The 16,848-nt window shown below is 59.9% G+C and overlaps 1 protein-coding gene across 1 annotated transcript in view; it reads left to right on the forward strand.

The window, feature by feature from the left end:
- Positions 1 to 1,466: 1,466 nt before the first annotated feature.
- The window catches only part of IGFN1 (immunoglobulin like and fibronectin type III domain containing 1), a 35,112-nt gene continuing 19,730 nt past the window's right edge, over positions 1,467 to 16,848 (forward strand). The window contains exons 1-12 of the mRNA XM_046679013.1: positions 1,467 to 1,599; positions 3,798 to 3,847; positions 4,329 to 4,451; positions 5,691 to 5,830; positions 6,696 to 6,795; positions 8,043 to 8,087; positions 8,347 to 8,392; positions 9,258 to 9,432; positions 10,354 to 10,467; positions 11,812 to 11,980; positions 13,126 to 13,398; positions 14,115 to 14,164. Coding sequence (XP_046534969.1) covers positions 3,841 to 3,847; positions 4,329 to 4,451; positions 5,691 to 5,830; positions 6,696 to 6,795; positions 8,043 to 8,087; positions 8,347 to 8,392; positions 9,258 to 9,432; positions 10,354 to 10,467; positions 11,812 to 11,980; positions 13,126 to 13,398; positions 14,115 to 14,164 — 1,242 coding nt within the window. The 5' untranslated portion in view covers positions 1,467 to 1,599; positions 3,798 to 3,840. The remainder of the gene's footprint in view (positions 1,600 to 3,797; positions 3,848 to 4,328; positions 4,452 to 5,690; positions 5,831 to 6,695; positions 6,796 to 8,042; positions 8,088 to 8,346; positions 8,393 to 9,257; positions 9,433 to 10,353; positions 10,468 to 11,811; positions 11,981 to 13,125; positions 13,399 to 14,114; positions 14,165 to 16,848) is intronic.

Genomic DNA, 16,848 nt, shown 5'->3' on the forward strand with positions numbered 1-16,848 from the left:
CTCTGTATTGGGCCACGCTCACAGCCTCCCCTTCCCCTCCTGGATGAGACAGCGTGGTGGCTCAGGAGGCCCCTGGAGCTCAGGGCCCCACGGGAGAAAGAACACTGTGGGGTTGCTGTCTGCCCTGCTCCTGCCTCTCCCTCCCGCGCTCCTCCATCCCTTCTCCGCCCTGCACCAGAGTGAGGTTTTTAAAAATGCTCCTTGGATCCTGTCACCCCTCCAGCATAAGCAGACCTCAACAGCCCTTAGGATAGAGATCAAAATCCCCCACTGGCTCCCAAAGCCAGCCTGTCGCAGCTCGCCCCACGCTGCTCGTTCCTAGCCGTGCGAGCTCAGCTCCCTGGCTCACCATCCGTCCCTCGGGAGCTCGCGTTGTGTTAGCAGCTGGCTGTTTAAGGCCGGTCTGCCCCTTAGACTAAGTTCCTTTGTCTTCCCAGTGCCTGACACAGCGGGGGAGACCCAGGACCCGACACAGGGGTGGTGTTCAACACGTTTGTGCATAAGTGAAACACCAGACTTAGGAGCACGCGGGGGACACACAAATACACGTGTGCTTGCACACACACACACACACACACACGTGTGTAAGAGGTCAAACAGCTCTCTCAGAGCACGTGCAGAGGCTCCTGTGGGGTTGGCAACATGCTGATAACCAGTGCTCTCTCCCTGGAAAACATTAGCCTCATTTCTCCTTTGCCCAAATCCTTGATCAAGCCTTGCCTATTGGTGGCCACTAACTGGTTCTCTGCCCTTCAAGAAAGAGCAGGTGGCCTTCTCACCTTCTCTCCTTCTGGGCCTCGCCTGCCTCCACTCTTCTTAGGAAAATCTGTTATCGCCGTCCTACCCCCACTCCCACCTTCCATCCACACATCCTCAGAAACCCGCCCACCTGCCCTGCCACCGTCAGCCCCCATCCCAGCTGGCCGGGTCACCCCTTCTGTCTCGAGAAAACGCACCTTCTTCCAGAAGGCCTCCTGGCTATAGGACTCCCTGGGTCTCCCCTTGCTCCCCCTGCTCTCGGTGGGGTGTACCCCATGGCAGAGCATCTGGGATCACACCCTCTCTCCTGTCTGGGTCTGTGACTAGCTCCCCAGGTTGGTTGCTGTTTGGTGCCACTTTGGGTTGTGATTCACAAGAGGGTGGTGACTTTATGTCTTTGTGACTCAGGGTGTCAGGGTCCCAAGGGATCAGCTTAGCTGGAAAAACGAAGGCTTTGGGCAATGGAAACGCCCCTGCGAAACAGGGTCATAAAAACGAGGCAACATGGGGCAGACTAAACCAAGCCAACCTGGTTAAGAGCTCAAAGCTCTGCAAGACAAGAAGTTGGATAAGCTGATGTCACAGGACCCTTCCATCTCTGACCTCCTCGGAGGCCAGGGCATTAACCCTGGGGGGCCTGCCCTGCCAAGCCTGGGGGAAGGAGGAGGATGGGGGTGGGGTGAGTGGGAGGGGCGGAGGGAGCCGAGGAGTCTGCGTGACCTACATCTGCTCCCAGCACCGCCTGTCCACCAGCAGTCCATTCAGAGCCTCTGGCAGCGCGGCAGCTGGAAACAGGGAGGAGGGGGCGGACAGGCGGCTGGAGGCCAGCTGCACGCCCAGGTAAGAGGGCACGCACACCTGGCTGCCCACCCAGGGAGGGCGTAAGGCAGAAAGGGAGATCCCGGCATGCTGTCTACCATTTCTACTCAAGAAGGGGCAGGCAGTGGGCACCAGTTAACCCCGGGAACATCCCCTGGGGTGCATGTGCATCTCCTCTATGCAACTCCAGTATGTTTGGAGGAGAGAATTTCAGTGACCCCTGTCTGGGTGGTTCCGCCCCGGTTCTGACTTTCCAGATGCTGCTTGGTTTAGATTGTGAAGCGATGAGCAGGTTACAGATCTGACTGGCTGTGCAGAATAAGGACGTCAGGGCTGGGACCTGTTACATCCTGACAATGACGTGGTCAAAGCAGTTGAGAGAAACCCCCTTCGTCTCTTCCTGCCTCGACCCCTACCCTCTGAGAAGTGGGAAGCAGCAGGAACATGGGGCCGCACGACAAAACAGCAGGTGGAGACAGAGGGTGGAGGGCTGAGGGTCCTGGAGAGAGACCAGGAGGCCCCGCCCCGGGGTCCAGGGCTGACATCCTGGTGGGGACAGGCTGAAGTGAGGACACCAGCTGCTGTGTGGTCCTGAGAAGGATTAGGACTCTTCTCAAAAGTGAGGATGAACCATGGAGGAGAGAATTCATTTCCTCCCCATCCCCTCCAACCGACACTGCTCGTCTCCGACCAAACAGATCTCATTAGTCATTGACGTTGCACGAAATCTGGCTTAATCCTGGAGAGAATGGAGGTCAGAGGGCGAGATGGCTTAGCCTCGGACCCCAAAGTCCCCATAGGGGTTCTGCTCCTTTCTCCCTCCCCACCTGGGACCTGCAGGCAGGAGTCTGGAGGGAGAAGGGCGGTGTTAGCATTGTATGTTTTCCTGTGGCACAAAGAGCCGATGGCTGGTGGGGATGAAGACGAAGATGATGACTAAGACATCTGTGTTGAGCTCCTCCCGGGTGGAGGCTGTGGACAGGTGCCAGGCGGGGACGCAGGCCCCTGCATCTCTGCCCCGGGGGGGCAGCCGGCTGGGTTCTCCTCCACTGGCGCTGCTCTCCCTCCTTGCCCTCCCTCGTGACTCCCTGCTGCACGGCGGCTGTGGCCCCGTGACCGCTCCAGAACGCGGTTGGCACCACACGGCATTCCAGCGCGCTGGGGGGCAGAGGCCGGGCCGTGGAGGGGACACCTTGGGGCCAGAAGTGCCAGTGGGTGGGCGGTTGTGCAATGGAAGAGCGAGTTGGAGGCAGGAATGTGCGCTGTCATGTGTGATCCTATATTCATCGCACAGCTCTTAGGGCAGCAAATTGAGGCTCCAAAATGGAACCCCTTGGCCATGGGCCAACCGCACAGGAGGTGGGACTGCTGGAGAGTTCTTCCAAGTCAGCCTCTCCACCCTCCAACTCATGGCTCCCATCAAGGCGCTCCCCCCAGCCCAGAGTCAAGCCCCTCCCTCTCCCGGGTAGCACTCCCCATTGGCCAAAATGGATGGATGCAATTAAGAGGAAGTCGGGGGAGGTGGTGGCGGTGGTGGCTGGGAGAGGCTGGCAAGCACTCTTGTTCACCTGACACTATAATTCACTGGCTTCAGAGGGGGGCAGATGGATTTATGGGGATCCCCTTGGCCAAGGTCGAGAAGAGCTTACGAGCAGCCAAGTCAGGGATTCTGCCCCGCAGACCCCATAAGCGGAATGATTCCAGACTGGTTGAGCGTGGGAGGTGGAGGGCTCTGGGCCCTGCTAGGAAGTCTCGGAGTCGGAGGAGGAGCCAGGAGTCCCAGAGAACAGCCCTAGAAAATTGACCTTCCAAAGTCAAGGGGACCAGGCTGTTAAGTATCTGGAAGGAACGTGAATGCCGGGAGTTTGATCTCCTGAGGTTTGGGGAGGCCATACCTCCCCCTCTGAGCGGTCCTCGGGTCTGGGGTCCTACGAGGAGGCCAGGCCACCAACCCAGTTTAGAGGCTGAGCTCCATGGTTTTCTTTACCCGGGAAAGGTCCAATTGGGCAACATCCTTCCACTTCCTGACTCTGGGAAATTGGCTTTGCTGAGCGGGGGTTGCAGGAAACAATCCGTGTCATTAGCTGGGGTGAGACAAGCTCTCGGGGGCAGCAACCCCACCCGGCTCCCGCCCCAGCTGTTGGCTGCGTCACTGGTGGGTGGAGGGATGGGCGGACCAGCCCGCACCTCCCATAAGCAGTTCTGTCTTCTATTCCCAGGACATCAGTCGCCACCCCCAGTAGCTAGAGAGGAGCCAGCACCATGGCAGGTGAGAGAAGAGCTGCCCTCAGCTCCCCAGGGTGGGCGACCCTCCCCAGGGTGGAGAGAGGGACGGGGAGGGCTCAGGGATCTTTGTGGCCCATCTGTTTCTTTGCTTTTTTAAGTTTCAGCTTGGAGTTTTGCTTTCTGGAACCAAAGGTGCAGAGCCCCCGACATGGGCCCTGCTTCTGACGAGGAGCCCTTAACCACCCTCCCTTCTCCAGCTTCGGCCTCGAGTCCCCCCAGGGCACCCACTGCCCACTCCCCAGCGGCTCCATTCGCACAGCTGGCGGACCACCGCCAGGTCCCACTAGAGCATTTGAAAGCGCTGCTGCCAGTCAGAGCTATGAGAGACAATCCTGCCCAATGGTGGGAGAGCCAAGGGGGCTCTTGCTCCTTGGGCGAGCGGGTCGATGCTCCGTTGTGTTGAAGGGCCGCACGCTCGGGGGAGCGGGAGCAGGGCCCACCTCCCTTTCTCCCACCCTCTCCAGGGAAGCCCTTCCAGAGGTCCTCCATCCCTGGAGTGAGCATCCGGCAGCTGGTGGAGGAGGTCCCTCAAGGATGCAGACTGCCCAGCTTCGACCAGAAGCCCGTCACCTTGGCGCTGCAGGAGGGTGAGACCTGGGAGGGGAGCCGCCGAGAGGGGGGCGAGACCCCCGCCCCTACTCCCATCATGCAAAGGGTTCCTATCCTTCCTGGCCTGCCTCCCAGTCCCTGAGCCCATCATCCCTATATTTGGGGGTGCCTGTCTGCCTGGATCCCCAGAAAGGCAGGGCCCTGAGGACCAGAATGGGTAAGGGGATGAAGATATGCTGTGATTTGCTGATGCAAGAAATATCTGGGAACAAGGACTGGAAATGTTAACCTGGGAGCAGGGAGAGGCTGTGGGGTTTCCTGGAGCCCCTGCCCTCTCCCGGCCTCCAAGCGGCTGCAGCGGAGAGGGAGCGAAACGGAGTGAATCTGGGCTCCTGCCGGCCCTTGCCTCCAGAAGCTGCACCCCGCGCTCACAGACTGGGCCCTGGAGACCTTTCTCGGAGGCCACGCAGGAAAAGTGCCCGGGAAAGCAGGGGGAACAAAGGCTTGTGGGGAAGGGGTGTGAATTGGTGTTCTTCCCCCGAAACACGTCCCTGCTGTGACCTTCAGTTTACAGCACTCTGGTGCGAGAAAAGTATTGGCCTGCTAGTTTTCTAAATCTGACCCTAAACCCCGACTCCACGAGGTCCTGAGAGTTTTGTCTCAACACTGGGGAGCGCCCTGGGGTCTTCCCTCCATACACCTCTATTGGGATGTTCCTGGGGAATCCCGAGGGGTCCTCTAGCCGAGGAGTGCCCAGGCTCCCACACCAAACACAGAACTCAGGGCCTTTCCGAGGCTGGAGCCCTATGTCTCAGGATCAGCCCCCCGGGGCATCAGACAGCCATGCCTTTCCAAGGTTGTCATGCCCCCCTAGAGAGCAGACGTGGAACCCACAAAAGATTCATCCCCTCCCCAGTCTTGGGGAGTCTTTCAGACTCCTCACCCCACCCACCTGCAACAGAACGCCTACTCCAACCCCGAGCATGCTCGCCGCCCCCTCCACCGAGGACGGTCCAGCTGTATCTTTTCTCAAGGATCCTGGGCTCTGCCGGATGAAAGCCAGGCGAGGGGGGTCTCCTGGGGTCCTGGAAACTGCTGCTGTCCCCCGGGCATCGGCGGAGTCCTTGAGTCAAGGGGACCAAGATCTGGCCTCTTTCTTGGAGTAGGCAGTTGCAACACCTAGAACAGCAAAGACAACACAAACTCAGCTCTCCGTAAATACCCTCTCCCCGCCACCCTCAACTTGTCAATCTCCCACACGCCTTCTCCCGCCACAGGGAGAAATGCCATCTTCCGGGCGGTGGTCTCCGGGGAGCCCAGACCCCTGGTGCGCTGGCAGTGCAGCAAAGGTAGCCTCAGCAACTCCAGCAAGTACGAGATCTCCTCCGGCCCTGGCGGCAGGGAGCACACGCTGCAGGTAGGCAGGGGCAGGCCGCCGTCCGCCCCTCTCTTCCCGGCCCCCCCCAGGGGTCTCCTCCCCTCCCCAGAGCAGAGGGAGATGCCCCCAGCTGGAACTGAGTCCTCTCAGCTCCACCCTGTGGCTCCGACAGTCGCCGAGCTGGGTGTGGAGCGGACAGACTTCCGGGTGCATCTGCTGATAACCTGGGAGGCCGTGTAGACGAGAGCTTCAGAACGCAGGCCTGGAGTCTGACGGCTTAGTTGCAACCCCAGGCCCACAGCCTCGGCCTCGGATGGCTACTTACTTCTCTGTATCTCTATGTCCTCATCTGTAAAAGGGGTCACAATAGTACCTATGTTGTAGGGTTTTTATGGGCATTAAAGGTTATGTAAATTGTCTGGCCCATGGTGAGCCTCACTCAACCAATGCTGGTCAGCATTAGTCATCTCAACAGCTCCCAATCGTGGAACCCCTACTTCGTGCTGGGCCCTGGGCTAACCACATGATATAGATTATACACTTCGATCCCACCGTTCACTGCTGTTTGAGGTATCATTACCCTGATTTTACAAGTAAAGAAATAAGGTTCAGAGAGGTTAGGTAACTTGCCCAAGGTTGCACAGCCTGTAATACATGACAGAGGTGGTATTTAGTCCCAGATCCGTCTGACTCAAGAAAGCGAGCTCTGTCCGCCACCCCAGGTTGTCTCTGATGGCAGGGCAGGCATTTCCACCCTCTGGCCTGATCCAGGATTTTGTTTTGGGATATGCTTTCCTGATGAGGACAAGGACGGCGTCTTACTCATCTCTGTGACACGCAGCCATGTCTAGTAATGGTGGGGAGGATGTTGGCTAGCCCCGTCCCCTGCCCTTGACCTCTGCAGATCAACAAGCTGACGGGTGAGGACACGGACCAGTACCGCTGCACCGCAATCAACATGTACGGGGAGGCCATGTGCTCCGCCAGGCTCACCGTCATCGAAGGTGGGCACCCTGGACCCGTCCCCTTGCCTGTCTCGGCGGTGCTCGGGGGCTCGGAGGGCCCGGAGAGGACTCAGGGGCCTCACACCCGTGGGGGAGGGAGGGGGACCCAGGAGGCTGCGGCCTCGTCCACTCACACACCAGCACTGCGTGTGGCTGCACAGGCGCGCGCTCGGCACACGTCCCACGCAGCCTCTGAGTGACGGTGTCTCAGCCCCGTGGAAGGAGCCCAGGACCTGGAAGTTGGCTTCTAATCCTGGATCTTCTGCCAGCTCATTCAGCGGGCTTCACGAAGTCCTCTGGGCCTCAGTTTCCCCACTGTGCAAAGAATGCTTTGTGCAGGTCTACACCAGAGGGGGAAAATGGGTACTCTAAACGCCAAACCCTTTCTCAGACGTGGGATTTTTTTGGTTTGCACGGTGTTTCAAAAACTTTGAAGTTGTCAACGTGTATAAATTGGAAAGCAATTGTCTCTCGAGAAAGCAGACCCAATCTCTCAGTTGGTCCCACTTCTGCCTCCGAGTAAGAGGGAACCCCACTCCAGCAGCCCAAGATATAAGGACACCCCGTTACTTCCCGTGAGAAGAAGTTCAGAGACGAGTCCAGGCTCCCAGCTCAGGGCTGTCACCAGGGAGCCAGGCTGTTTCTGTCTCGTGCTCTGAGCCTGGCTCATCACCTCATGGTGGTAAAGTGGCTGCCGCAGATCCAGACTGAGCCCACACTCAGGGCCGGCACGGGGGCGGGAGGGGCCCTGGCGAAAGAGTTCTCAGAAACTCCGCAGAGACTTCGGCTCACATCTCAGGGGCAAATCTCTGTCTCGTGGCCGCTCTTAGTTGCAAGGGAAGTTGGGAAGGCAAGTATTTAGCTTCCCAGCATCTTTAGAGGACGTAGGTGATTCAGAACAGGATTCGGAATGGCCGCAGGGTCAGCCAAACAGCTTCAGTTCGTTGTGGTCACCTGTGGTCACTCTGCGTGATCATGCCTCCTTGGCCCCTGGAAACGTGGGTGTGGGCCTCCCCTGTGTGTGATGATAACCAGGGTGATTCCATCTTGGCCGTGCTAAGGCACTGGGGCATCCACGCTGATGATGGACAGACCCTCCGCCCTGCTCATCCCTCTTGCTGGGCCGTTGCCAGGCCTCAGAGGGGAGGTCAGGGCCCTGGTGCCCTGTTGGTCACAGGAAGGCCATCAGCGTGTCTTCTTGCTTCTCTCCCTGCCCATCCACGTGAACTCTCCTCTTGACGGTCCAGTTGGCTTCCGGAAGAGTCGGAAGAGGGTGAAGGAGCCCCAGGAGGGTAGGTGGAAGGGTTGTCAGAAATCTCGGGGTCTTTGGGGGATGTGCTGCTCCATGCTCCCCACTTGGCCAAGCTCCCAGGGACACCTGAGGGGTCATTGTCAGCCCACAGGAAAGCCCCTTTCAAAAGCTCGGCCGTCAGCCACGGTCCACAGGTCCCCCTTGATCCCCTCCCCACTGCCCCCCTTTCTACGGAAAAGCCTGCCTTGGCCCCTGGGAACCCCACCCGGGACGGGGCCTTATTCCTGCTTCTTTTCTAGACCTTAGGAAGGAGCTGGTGGAATTCCGGAAGTTACTCAAGAAAAGGTGGGTCCGGCCTGTCCGCGGCGGGTTTTGGAGCTCCCGTGGTGCCCGTCCCTTGCCGCTTCCCTCCTGCACCCTCGACACACGCGGGGAAGCTGGGCCGCAGGCGGCCCGAGGGAGGAGGGGAGGCAATCCGGACCAGGAATTCCCCATCCAGCTCTGCCACTTTTAAGCTGTACATCCTGGAGTTAAGGGTCTCTCCTTTCTGGATTCTCATTTACTCATTTGTGAAATCGGGTGCTCCGGGGCTGGCCGGGTGGTGTCGTGGTTAAGTTCACGTGCTTCACTTCCGCGGCCCTGGGTTCCCGGTTCAGATCCTGGGCGCGGACCTACACACTGCTCCTCAAGCCATGCTGTGGCGGCATCTCACGTACAAAATAGAGGAAGACCGGCACAGATGTTAGCTCAGAGACAATCTCCCATCTTCCTCAAGCAAAAAGAGGAAGATTGGCAACAGATGTTAGCTCAGGGCCACTCTTCCTCACCAAAAAAAGAGAAAAAAAAATTTGGACGTTCCGCTAGAACAGGGACTTATAAAAATTTTTTATAAAGCGACAGAACAATCTCCCACCTTTCCTTTCTTTCCTCTTCCTTTCTTTCTGAGCAAGATGTCTCAGACATCCACCATACAAGCTGTTAGGAGCAGAGTTTCTCCCACGAAGCTGGAGCTGTGGGGCCAGGGCTGCCCCTGCCCATCTCTGGGTCCTTCCAGTCCTAACAGGAGTCAGTCCCAGATCCCAGTCTCTGGGTTCCTTTCCTCCAGCACAGAGAGGGTAGCTCCCCAGGACTCCCTCGGGGCATCGGGGCCAGATGACCAGCTCCTAGGCACCCCTACACCGGCCTCTGACCTGCCCACCCTGCTCCCCAGGGCTCCTCCCGCCCCCGAGAAAAAGGTGGACATGGAACAAGTGTGGCAGCTGCTGATGACGGCTGACCGGAAAGACTACGAGCGGATCTGCATGAAGTACGGCATCGTGGACTTCAGGGGGATGCTGCACAAGCTGCGGCAGATGCAGAAGGAGCGAGAGCACAAGATATCACAGGTGCCCTCGCCCGGCCGCACCCCTGGAGCTGGGAAACCGAGCGTGGCCGGGGGGGCCCCCTCGTCCCACCCCTGGCGGGGTGCCCGGCTGAGGACCCAGCCTTCCGAGCCGGCATCCTGGCTTGAACCTGGTTCTGATGCTGCCCAAATCTGGGCCTTTGGGAGAGTTGGGGCCTCTGGGTCTTGGTTTCCTTCTTTGTAAAACGGGTGTTCTGGTCGTCCGTACCTCGTAGGGTTATTGAGAGCATGAAAGAGAGAATGTGCTTAGCCTGGTGCCCGACGCACAGCAAGGGCTTCATGTCAGCTGTCACCGCCATCGTCCTTGTCTGTCGTCATCACCAGACGGTGGGCACCTGCCTTATTTCTAAAGGCTTCCAGAGAAGGGAATTTCTCCGTTCCCCTGAGTGCTCTCATTCCAGCATCTTAGAAACCGTACGGGAAGTTCTTCGCTGTGTCTACCCTAACTATAGGATAAGTCAAATTCGTCTTCTGGAAATGCAAAACAGCTAGTTTTCATTATCCTGAAAATAGTATTTTATCCCCTTGAGGGTGGCTCATCAAACCTCCCCTCTAGGGTCTCGGCTTCCTCTCCTCCGAACCTCCTCAGCTGTTCTAACACGAGACCCAGCAGAGGGCTTTGCACACAGTAGTTGCTCAGTTTTTTTGATTTTTGTTGGATGGAATAGCGATGAGCAGAGACACCCACCATGTTCTCGGGGCACCTGGATGCCTGGGGTCCGTTCCTGCTCCCCTTCCTGACCCGATGGCTCACCCTGGGGAACTTCCCACTTCACGGAGCTGAAGGGTCCCACCTGAACACGGGCAAACCGTGCTCACCCGCGATATCGGGGCTGCGGTCTGAGGGGCGGGAGTGCCCCGAGGACAGAGCTCAGCGAGCTTCCTGGTGGGCTGTCTTCCCCAGTACGTCAACATCCTCGCCAACCTGAGGCACATCAAGGTCAGCAAGGATGGGGTGGCCTCGTTTCACCTGGAGCTGGATCTCAAGGATTTGGGGAGCAAGATCTACCTGTACAAGGTGAGGCTGGCGGGGCCCTGAACGGACACGGGATGGTGCAGGTGTGGGGAGGGACCACGGGTCCATGGGTCCCCCTGTGGGAAGAACCAGAGAACATGGGGGTGAGCCATGCGTCTTGTGGAGCTCCTGGTGGGAGTCAGGTCAAAGCCGGGTGTAGACATTCCACGGAGACCTCTAACCTCTCACTGAGCAGCGGGGCTCTCCAGACAGGGCCTGGGGGGAAAAAAGGGGGATTCTGAGCAAGCACATCCCTTCCACCTGGGCTCTGTCTCCAGGCATGGGCCCCGCCATCAACCAGGTGGGGCCTGGGGCGGGGGCGGGGGGCAGCAAGGCCTAGCACCAGTCCTGTGTTCTGACACCAACGTGCTACCGACTGAGGGAGGCTGCTTGCCTCCCCTGTGCCTCAGTTTCCTCATTTGTGAAGTGAGGACTGGAGAGCCTGTCTCCGGCGTGCCGAGACGATAAGTGAGGTCATGCACGATGTCTCCCTCTCCCCCACTCCTCTGTGCCTGCCCCCAGCCTGTCCCTCTGCCAGCCGTGCTCTTCCTGATATCCTCGCGGCTAAGCCCTTCTCCTGCAGGGAGCCCCACGCCCGCCCTGGGCAACTGCTGGATCCCCAGACCCATCCTGTACTCCTGAGCGCCCCCTTTCTCTTTTCTTTAGTTCCGTCTCTTTCTCCCACACGCGACATTATTTACGTAAGATGTTTATTACTTGTCTGTCTCCCGGATCGAACTTCAGCTCCCCGGGGGCAGGAATCTTAGTCTTATTCACGGCTGTGTCCCGAGCACGCAGACACTGCCTGGCACCCAGCGGGCAGGTGTTCGCTGTTGCTAATATGCACAAGTGGCCGATCCACCCAGACTGAGCTGCAGTGGCCGTGCGCCTTGATCCCTGGGTTCAGAGGAGCTTTAAGGACACTGAGAGCGCTCTCTTCCTCCCTCCGTGAATGAACGTGCTGCGCCCCAGGGCCTTGGCATGGACTCCCTGCCCCCTGCTCACCTGGCACAGCTGCCTGGGCAGGCATCTCCTTGGTCCGAGCCGCGGTCTCACCATCTCAGGGGCTCTCGCGTGACCCTAGCAGATGATCACTCCCCGGGGGCCGTCAGGGCCCATCCCAGAGCATTTATTCTCCTCCACCTCACACCGCCTGTTCTCCAGGCTGCAGGACCCACTCTCCACCCCCAGCACCACCCCCCGCCTCCGTGCTGTTCCATTGATAGGTTTTCTGGCACCTGGGCCAGTGGGAGGAAACAGCTGGTTGTAGCCAGAGTGGGACTGGGGGCAGGAGGTGCTGGGGACCTGCCAAGGCCCCAAACCCCGCTCTCCCTCTGCCGGTCTCAGGATGGCGAGATGATCCCCTATGGCTTTGACAACCAGACCAAGCACTGTCTGCGGCATCTGGGGAAGCACTACCATTTCCAGATCAAGGACCTTCAGCCCGAGGATGCGGGCATCTACCAGGTCAAGGTGGAGGACACCGAGATCTTCTCCACGGAACTGGACGCCAGCGGTGGGTGGTGGTCCTTGCAGAAGTTTGGGGGGTGGGGCAACCGGGTCAGTGCCATGGGTAGGGGGACAGAGGAACGTGACAGGTCCCCCCTCGAGAAGACAGCTGGGGGCAGGAACGCGTGTCCCGAGGGTTCAGGGATGACAGTCTCTTTCCGGAAGTCTCCGTGTCAGGCCTGTGGCCTCTTGGTGCTGAGCCGGGCTGGGTTTCAGCCACGGATGTAGACTGTACGTGGTGTGCCCCGCTCACAGACCTTCCGCAGCGAAGTCAGATCAGGGTCCAAGTTCTCAGCCTGCAGATTCTGCCCCGTCTGAGGCTCGTCCTCATCTCCCACATCCCTTAGCAAGAAGCCCCGCCTGGGCAGACAGCTGGTGCCCACAGAGGCCTCTTTCCGCTCTGCCTCCCGTGCGCTCTCCCCTGGGAACTGTCGCTTCCTCCCTCATCAAACTCCCTCCCGTCCTGAAGAGCCATGCACACGTCACCCTGGAGCACCCAACCGCCCGACCGTTCCAGGGGCTCCTGGAAGGAGGAGAGGCTGGGGAGGAAGCTTTGGGCAAATACAGCATAAAGCACACGGCTGAGCCGAGGCTGAGGGAACAGGAGGGATGAGCGGTCCGGCAGGCCTGGCCCGCCTGGAGGGGGCTTTGCGCAGCCTGGAAATGACGTGGCGTGGAGAAAGGAGCGGGGCATTTGGGGTCCACCGGAGCCGGGTGTGAGTCCTGCCTGGGCCGCCTCTTAGCTGGGTGAGATGGGCCAGTCCTTGAACTTTGGCGGGCTTGGTTTCCTAACCTGTCAAAAGGAGCCGTGAGACCTCAAGGTGGGCGTGAGATTAATAAGAGGCTGCATGAGAAGCGTCGGCGCTCAGCGTGCGGGTCTCCTTCACGCACCCCCCGCCCCCAGATATGACCTTGGGTTGGGAATTATAGAATTCCAGAGCTGAAGGCAGTCTTTCTGTTCATAACCAAATTATAACGCCTCATTTGACGTGAGGGGACTGATCCCTGGACAAGGAGCTGGCCGTCCAAGGAGACACAGGAATTTGCGGCCAAGCAGGCCTGAATCAGCGTTTCTGAACTCCCAGCCCCGCGGCATCAGGTCCCGCTGGATCATGCTGCCGAACTGACGCCCCGTTCCTCCTTTCCTGACAGCCATCCCCCCGCACGTGGTGGTCCCGCTGACCGAGGCCCGCTGCAAGGAGCGCGGCGATGCCGTCTTCGAGTGCGTCCTCTCCGGCCCCTGCCCCGACGCCGCCTGGAATTTCCAGCACCGGCCGCTCCGGCGCGGCAACAAATATGAAGTGTCTGTGTCCCCTGACGGGCTGACCCACCAGCTGGTGGTGAGAGGGGCCCGTTTCTCAGACATGGGCCTCTACTCGCTGGGCACCGGGTTCCACACCTCCAGCGCCTGGCTGGTGGTTGAAGGTGAGCGGTCTGGTCCACCCCTCCATCTTCCCAGCCTCTCCCACGGCCAGGCCTCGGGGCCAAGGGGGCAGTGAGGAAGGCCAGTGGCAGGGCCCTCTTCTGGTCAGTCATTTGCTTTCGATGACTCCTTCCCTCTCAGAGAAGGAGGAAGCCTCCTTTGCTCTATCCTCGACCCCGAGAGGCAGGCTCCCAGCCGGCCCAGCCCTCCTCAGTTACACCTGCTCGGGGCCACAAATTCAAGATGGCCCTAGGATCCTGGACAGGGCTGCGGACAGTGGCCTGGGCTCAGCGTGGACGAGAAGCCCCTGGGTCAGGCCAAAGAACACCCTTAGTGCCACCCTACGACCGAGGGATTTGGGTTCAAGGAGACCCCAGGAAAGTGTAAACTGGACATTTGTAAGGCAGCCGGTGGGGCAAACGGACCTTGTAAAAACCGCACGACGGGTCTGGCAGTTGGATAAGCAAATGACTTGTGGCTTTTATCTTTCCCCCAAAAGTCCTCGCAAACCGCAGAGCAGGGCTGGCTGGGCTGTGGGTACGGGGCTGGGGGAGGTGGTCATGGGACTTGTCCATTAATGTGCTGGCACTTCCTGGCTTCTTTGAGATGGTTGGCTTGCTTCTTTACTGGGGAAACTGAGGCACAGACAGGCACCTCGGCCTGATTCAAACGGCCTTTCCTCTTGTCTCTCTGTGGGGCCGCCGTCTGCTCACCAAAGCTGGGAAGGATAAAGACCTTCTGACCACAAGTGCTGACCACCAGCTGCAGGCACGAGGAGCCCAGACCTCAGAAGCAGAAGATTCCTGGAGCCTCAGTGGCAAGGGAGGGACAGCCAGGGAGCAGGGCCACATAGGGAGCTCCCTTGATGGGGCTGGGCTGGCTTCCAGGCTCCAGCTCTCAGCCGGCCCAGACAGAGGTGGCCTTGATGGGCATGACTCCTCCTTGGTGGGCGACAAGGGGGCAGCTGACTCAGTCTGGGGCCCTGGGCAGGCAAGAAAGGGCTTCCTGGAAGCAGAGGGAGGCAGTGTCGCCCTTCCCGGGGACGGTCAGCTCCGCAGAGAGGGGGGCTGGGACAGGGGCCTTCCCGGGAGGGCCCAGGGACAGCAAGAGGGCCTAGAATCAGGACTGGACCTCAGGGAAGGTCAACAACAGGGTCGCGGCAGAGACGGTGATGGAGGCAGCAGGCTCGCAGGGGGCTGGGAGGCTGGGTCCGGCCGCCCTTGGGCTGGAGAAGCGGGGGGAAGATGGGAAGGAAAGGAACACAGAGAGGAAAATGGGAGCGAACTAGACGGGCACGGCCAGCAGCTCCTCTGGGGTGCTCAGGGGCGACCTGGCATAGGAAAGAGGGCCCTGCGGGGGTCTCAGTCTGGTCCTGCAGGGTCTCGGTCAGAAGAGGAAGAGATGGAGATTTTGCAGGGGGAGAGCCTGGCTGAGATGGAAGGAGGGGATGATCCGAGCAGAGCAAGGGGGAGAGGAGCAGCTAGGGCAGTGTGGGGTAGTGGGGCAGGCCTCGGGGGAGCTGGAGACAGCAGTGGGGCCGGAGGTCCTGGCGCCCTGGGGTCCCCTGGAGAAAGAGGTTCTAGCTCCAAGGCAGGCAGGGGCCGTGAGTCCGGGGGCTCTTGGGCAGGTAGTGATGCTGACCACGGGGAAGCAAGGGGCTTCTGGGGGTCAGAGGAGTCTCCAGGACAGACATCTGCAGGCAAGGACTTTTCTGGCAGGAAATTCCCCCTGGGGCACGGGGGTCCTGAGGCCAAAGGTGAGGGCTCCCTGCTGGGGGCAGAGGATGGAGGCCCAGGGGCATCCATGGGAGGGGGCAAGGGCTATAGAACCAGCCTTGGAGGCTCAGGAGGTCCCAGGGGCTGGGAAGGGGGTGAACAGGGGCTCAGGGGAAGGGAGGGCCAGGGGACCGCAGGGGCCTTGGGCGAGGCAGGCGATGGGTCCAGAAGCCTCCAGTATTCCCAGGGCTGGACAGCAGGTCAGAGCGGAGCAGGGGGTGCCGGCAGAATAGAGGCTGAGAGCGCAGGTCCTTGGGATGACACACAGTCCAGCCTCAGCAAAACTGGGGCCCACCACGGGCCGGGAGTGTGGGGGTCTGGTGGAGAGAAAGGGGGTATGGGTGGTGCCCAAGTGACTGGGCTGATGGGGTCTGGTCAGGGGGTAGATGCCAGAAGCCACAGGCTAATTGGGTCTCCAGGCCTGGGTGCTCAGGGGTCAGGGGGGACACTGGGAGACACAGATGGATTAAGAGGCCCAGGGGCAGTAGGATCTGACCCAGATTTCTGGAATGGTTCATGGGGCTCTGGAGGAAAAGGATCCAGGGGTGAGATGGGCTACAAGGATGGCTTAGGGGGTCCAGGGGGGATGGACTCCAGCTATGGTGATGGCTTAGGGTATTCCAGGGGAGTAGGTCCAGAAAAGGGGGCTGGTTATAGTGATGGCTCACGGGGGCCAGGAGAAATGGGATCTGGTCAGGGTGCTGGTTATAGAGTCTCCTCTGGGGCACCTGGGGAAACAGAGTCTGAGGTAGGAGGTGGTTACAGACATGGCTCAGGGGTGCCCGGGGGAACGTGGTCTGGAGACAAAGATGATTATGGTCCTGCAAGAAGGGGATCGGGGAGACTTGCTGGTCTCAAGAATGGCTCCAGTGGCCCTGATGGAGGGCCCATGCATGAAGCTGGGATGCATCCAGAGGCCAGGGATGTGCCCGGAGGCCAGGGAGATGCTGGCCCTGGGGGAAGGCATCGTTCTGATGGTGGCCTCGGGAGCCCTGGGAAAGCGGGGTCTGTGGGTAGAGGTGGCCTCAGGGCCTCTGCAACAGTGGAGGCTGTTGGGGAGGGACAAGTGGGAGCTGAACCAGGGGACTCTGGAAGAATAAGGCCTTGGGGTCAGACTGGAGATTACGGGGGCTTCAAAGCCTCAGGGGCTCTGGGGTCCTTTGGAGAAGGAGGCCATGAGGATGGCTCTGGGGGTCCAGGAGCCACAGAGCCAAGGTCTCTGAGGGCAGGGGGCAAAGTGAGTGATGGGGATGGGCCCAGGGGCCGTGGTGCTGGGGCCTCTGGAGCTGGAGCTGCTGACTGGGATGATACCAGGCGCCCCGAGGCACTAGCTCCTCACGCTGGGGCCGGCTCCGCGAGCCGGGGGGTTTACGGGTCTGGCAACGCGCTGGGTTATGGGGATGGATCAGGAATTCGAGGGTCTCAGCTAGCTGGAGGCAGAACAGCTTATGGGGGAGGCTCAAGGGAGCTTGGGCCTGAGGGGATGGGGCCAGGGGGTGAGGCAGGCTTTAGAGACGGTGCAGGGGGCCTCGGAGGAACAGGGTCAGGGGCTGGACCGGGTTATAGGGATGGCATTGGGGGTTCTGGGGAAAGAGGGTCAGTAGACAAGGCAGACTATAGGAAAGATTTCGGGGGTCCTGAGGGAGTGGGTTTAGGGGGACAGGCAGGTTATGGGGA

Source organism: Equus quagga, chromosome 12, assembly GCF_021613505.1.
Source record: "Equus quagga isolate Etosha38 chromosome 12, UCLA_HA_Equagga_1.0, whole genome shotgun sequence".
NCBI classification, from domain to species: domain Eukaryota; kingdom Metazoa; phylum Chordata; class Mammalia; order Perissodactyla; family Equidae; genus Equus; species Equus quagga.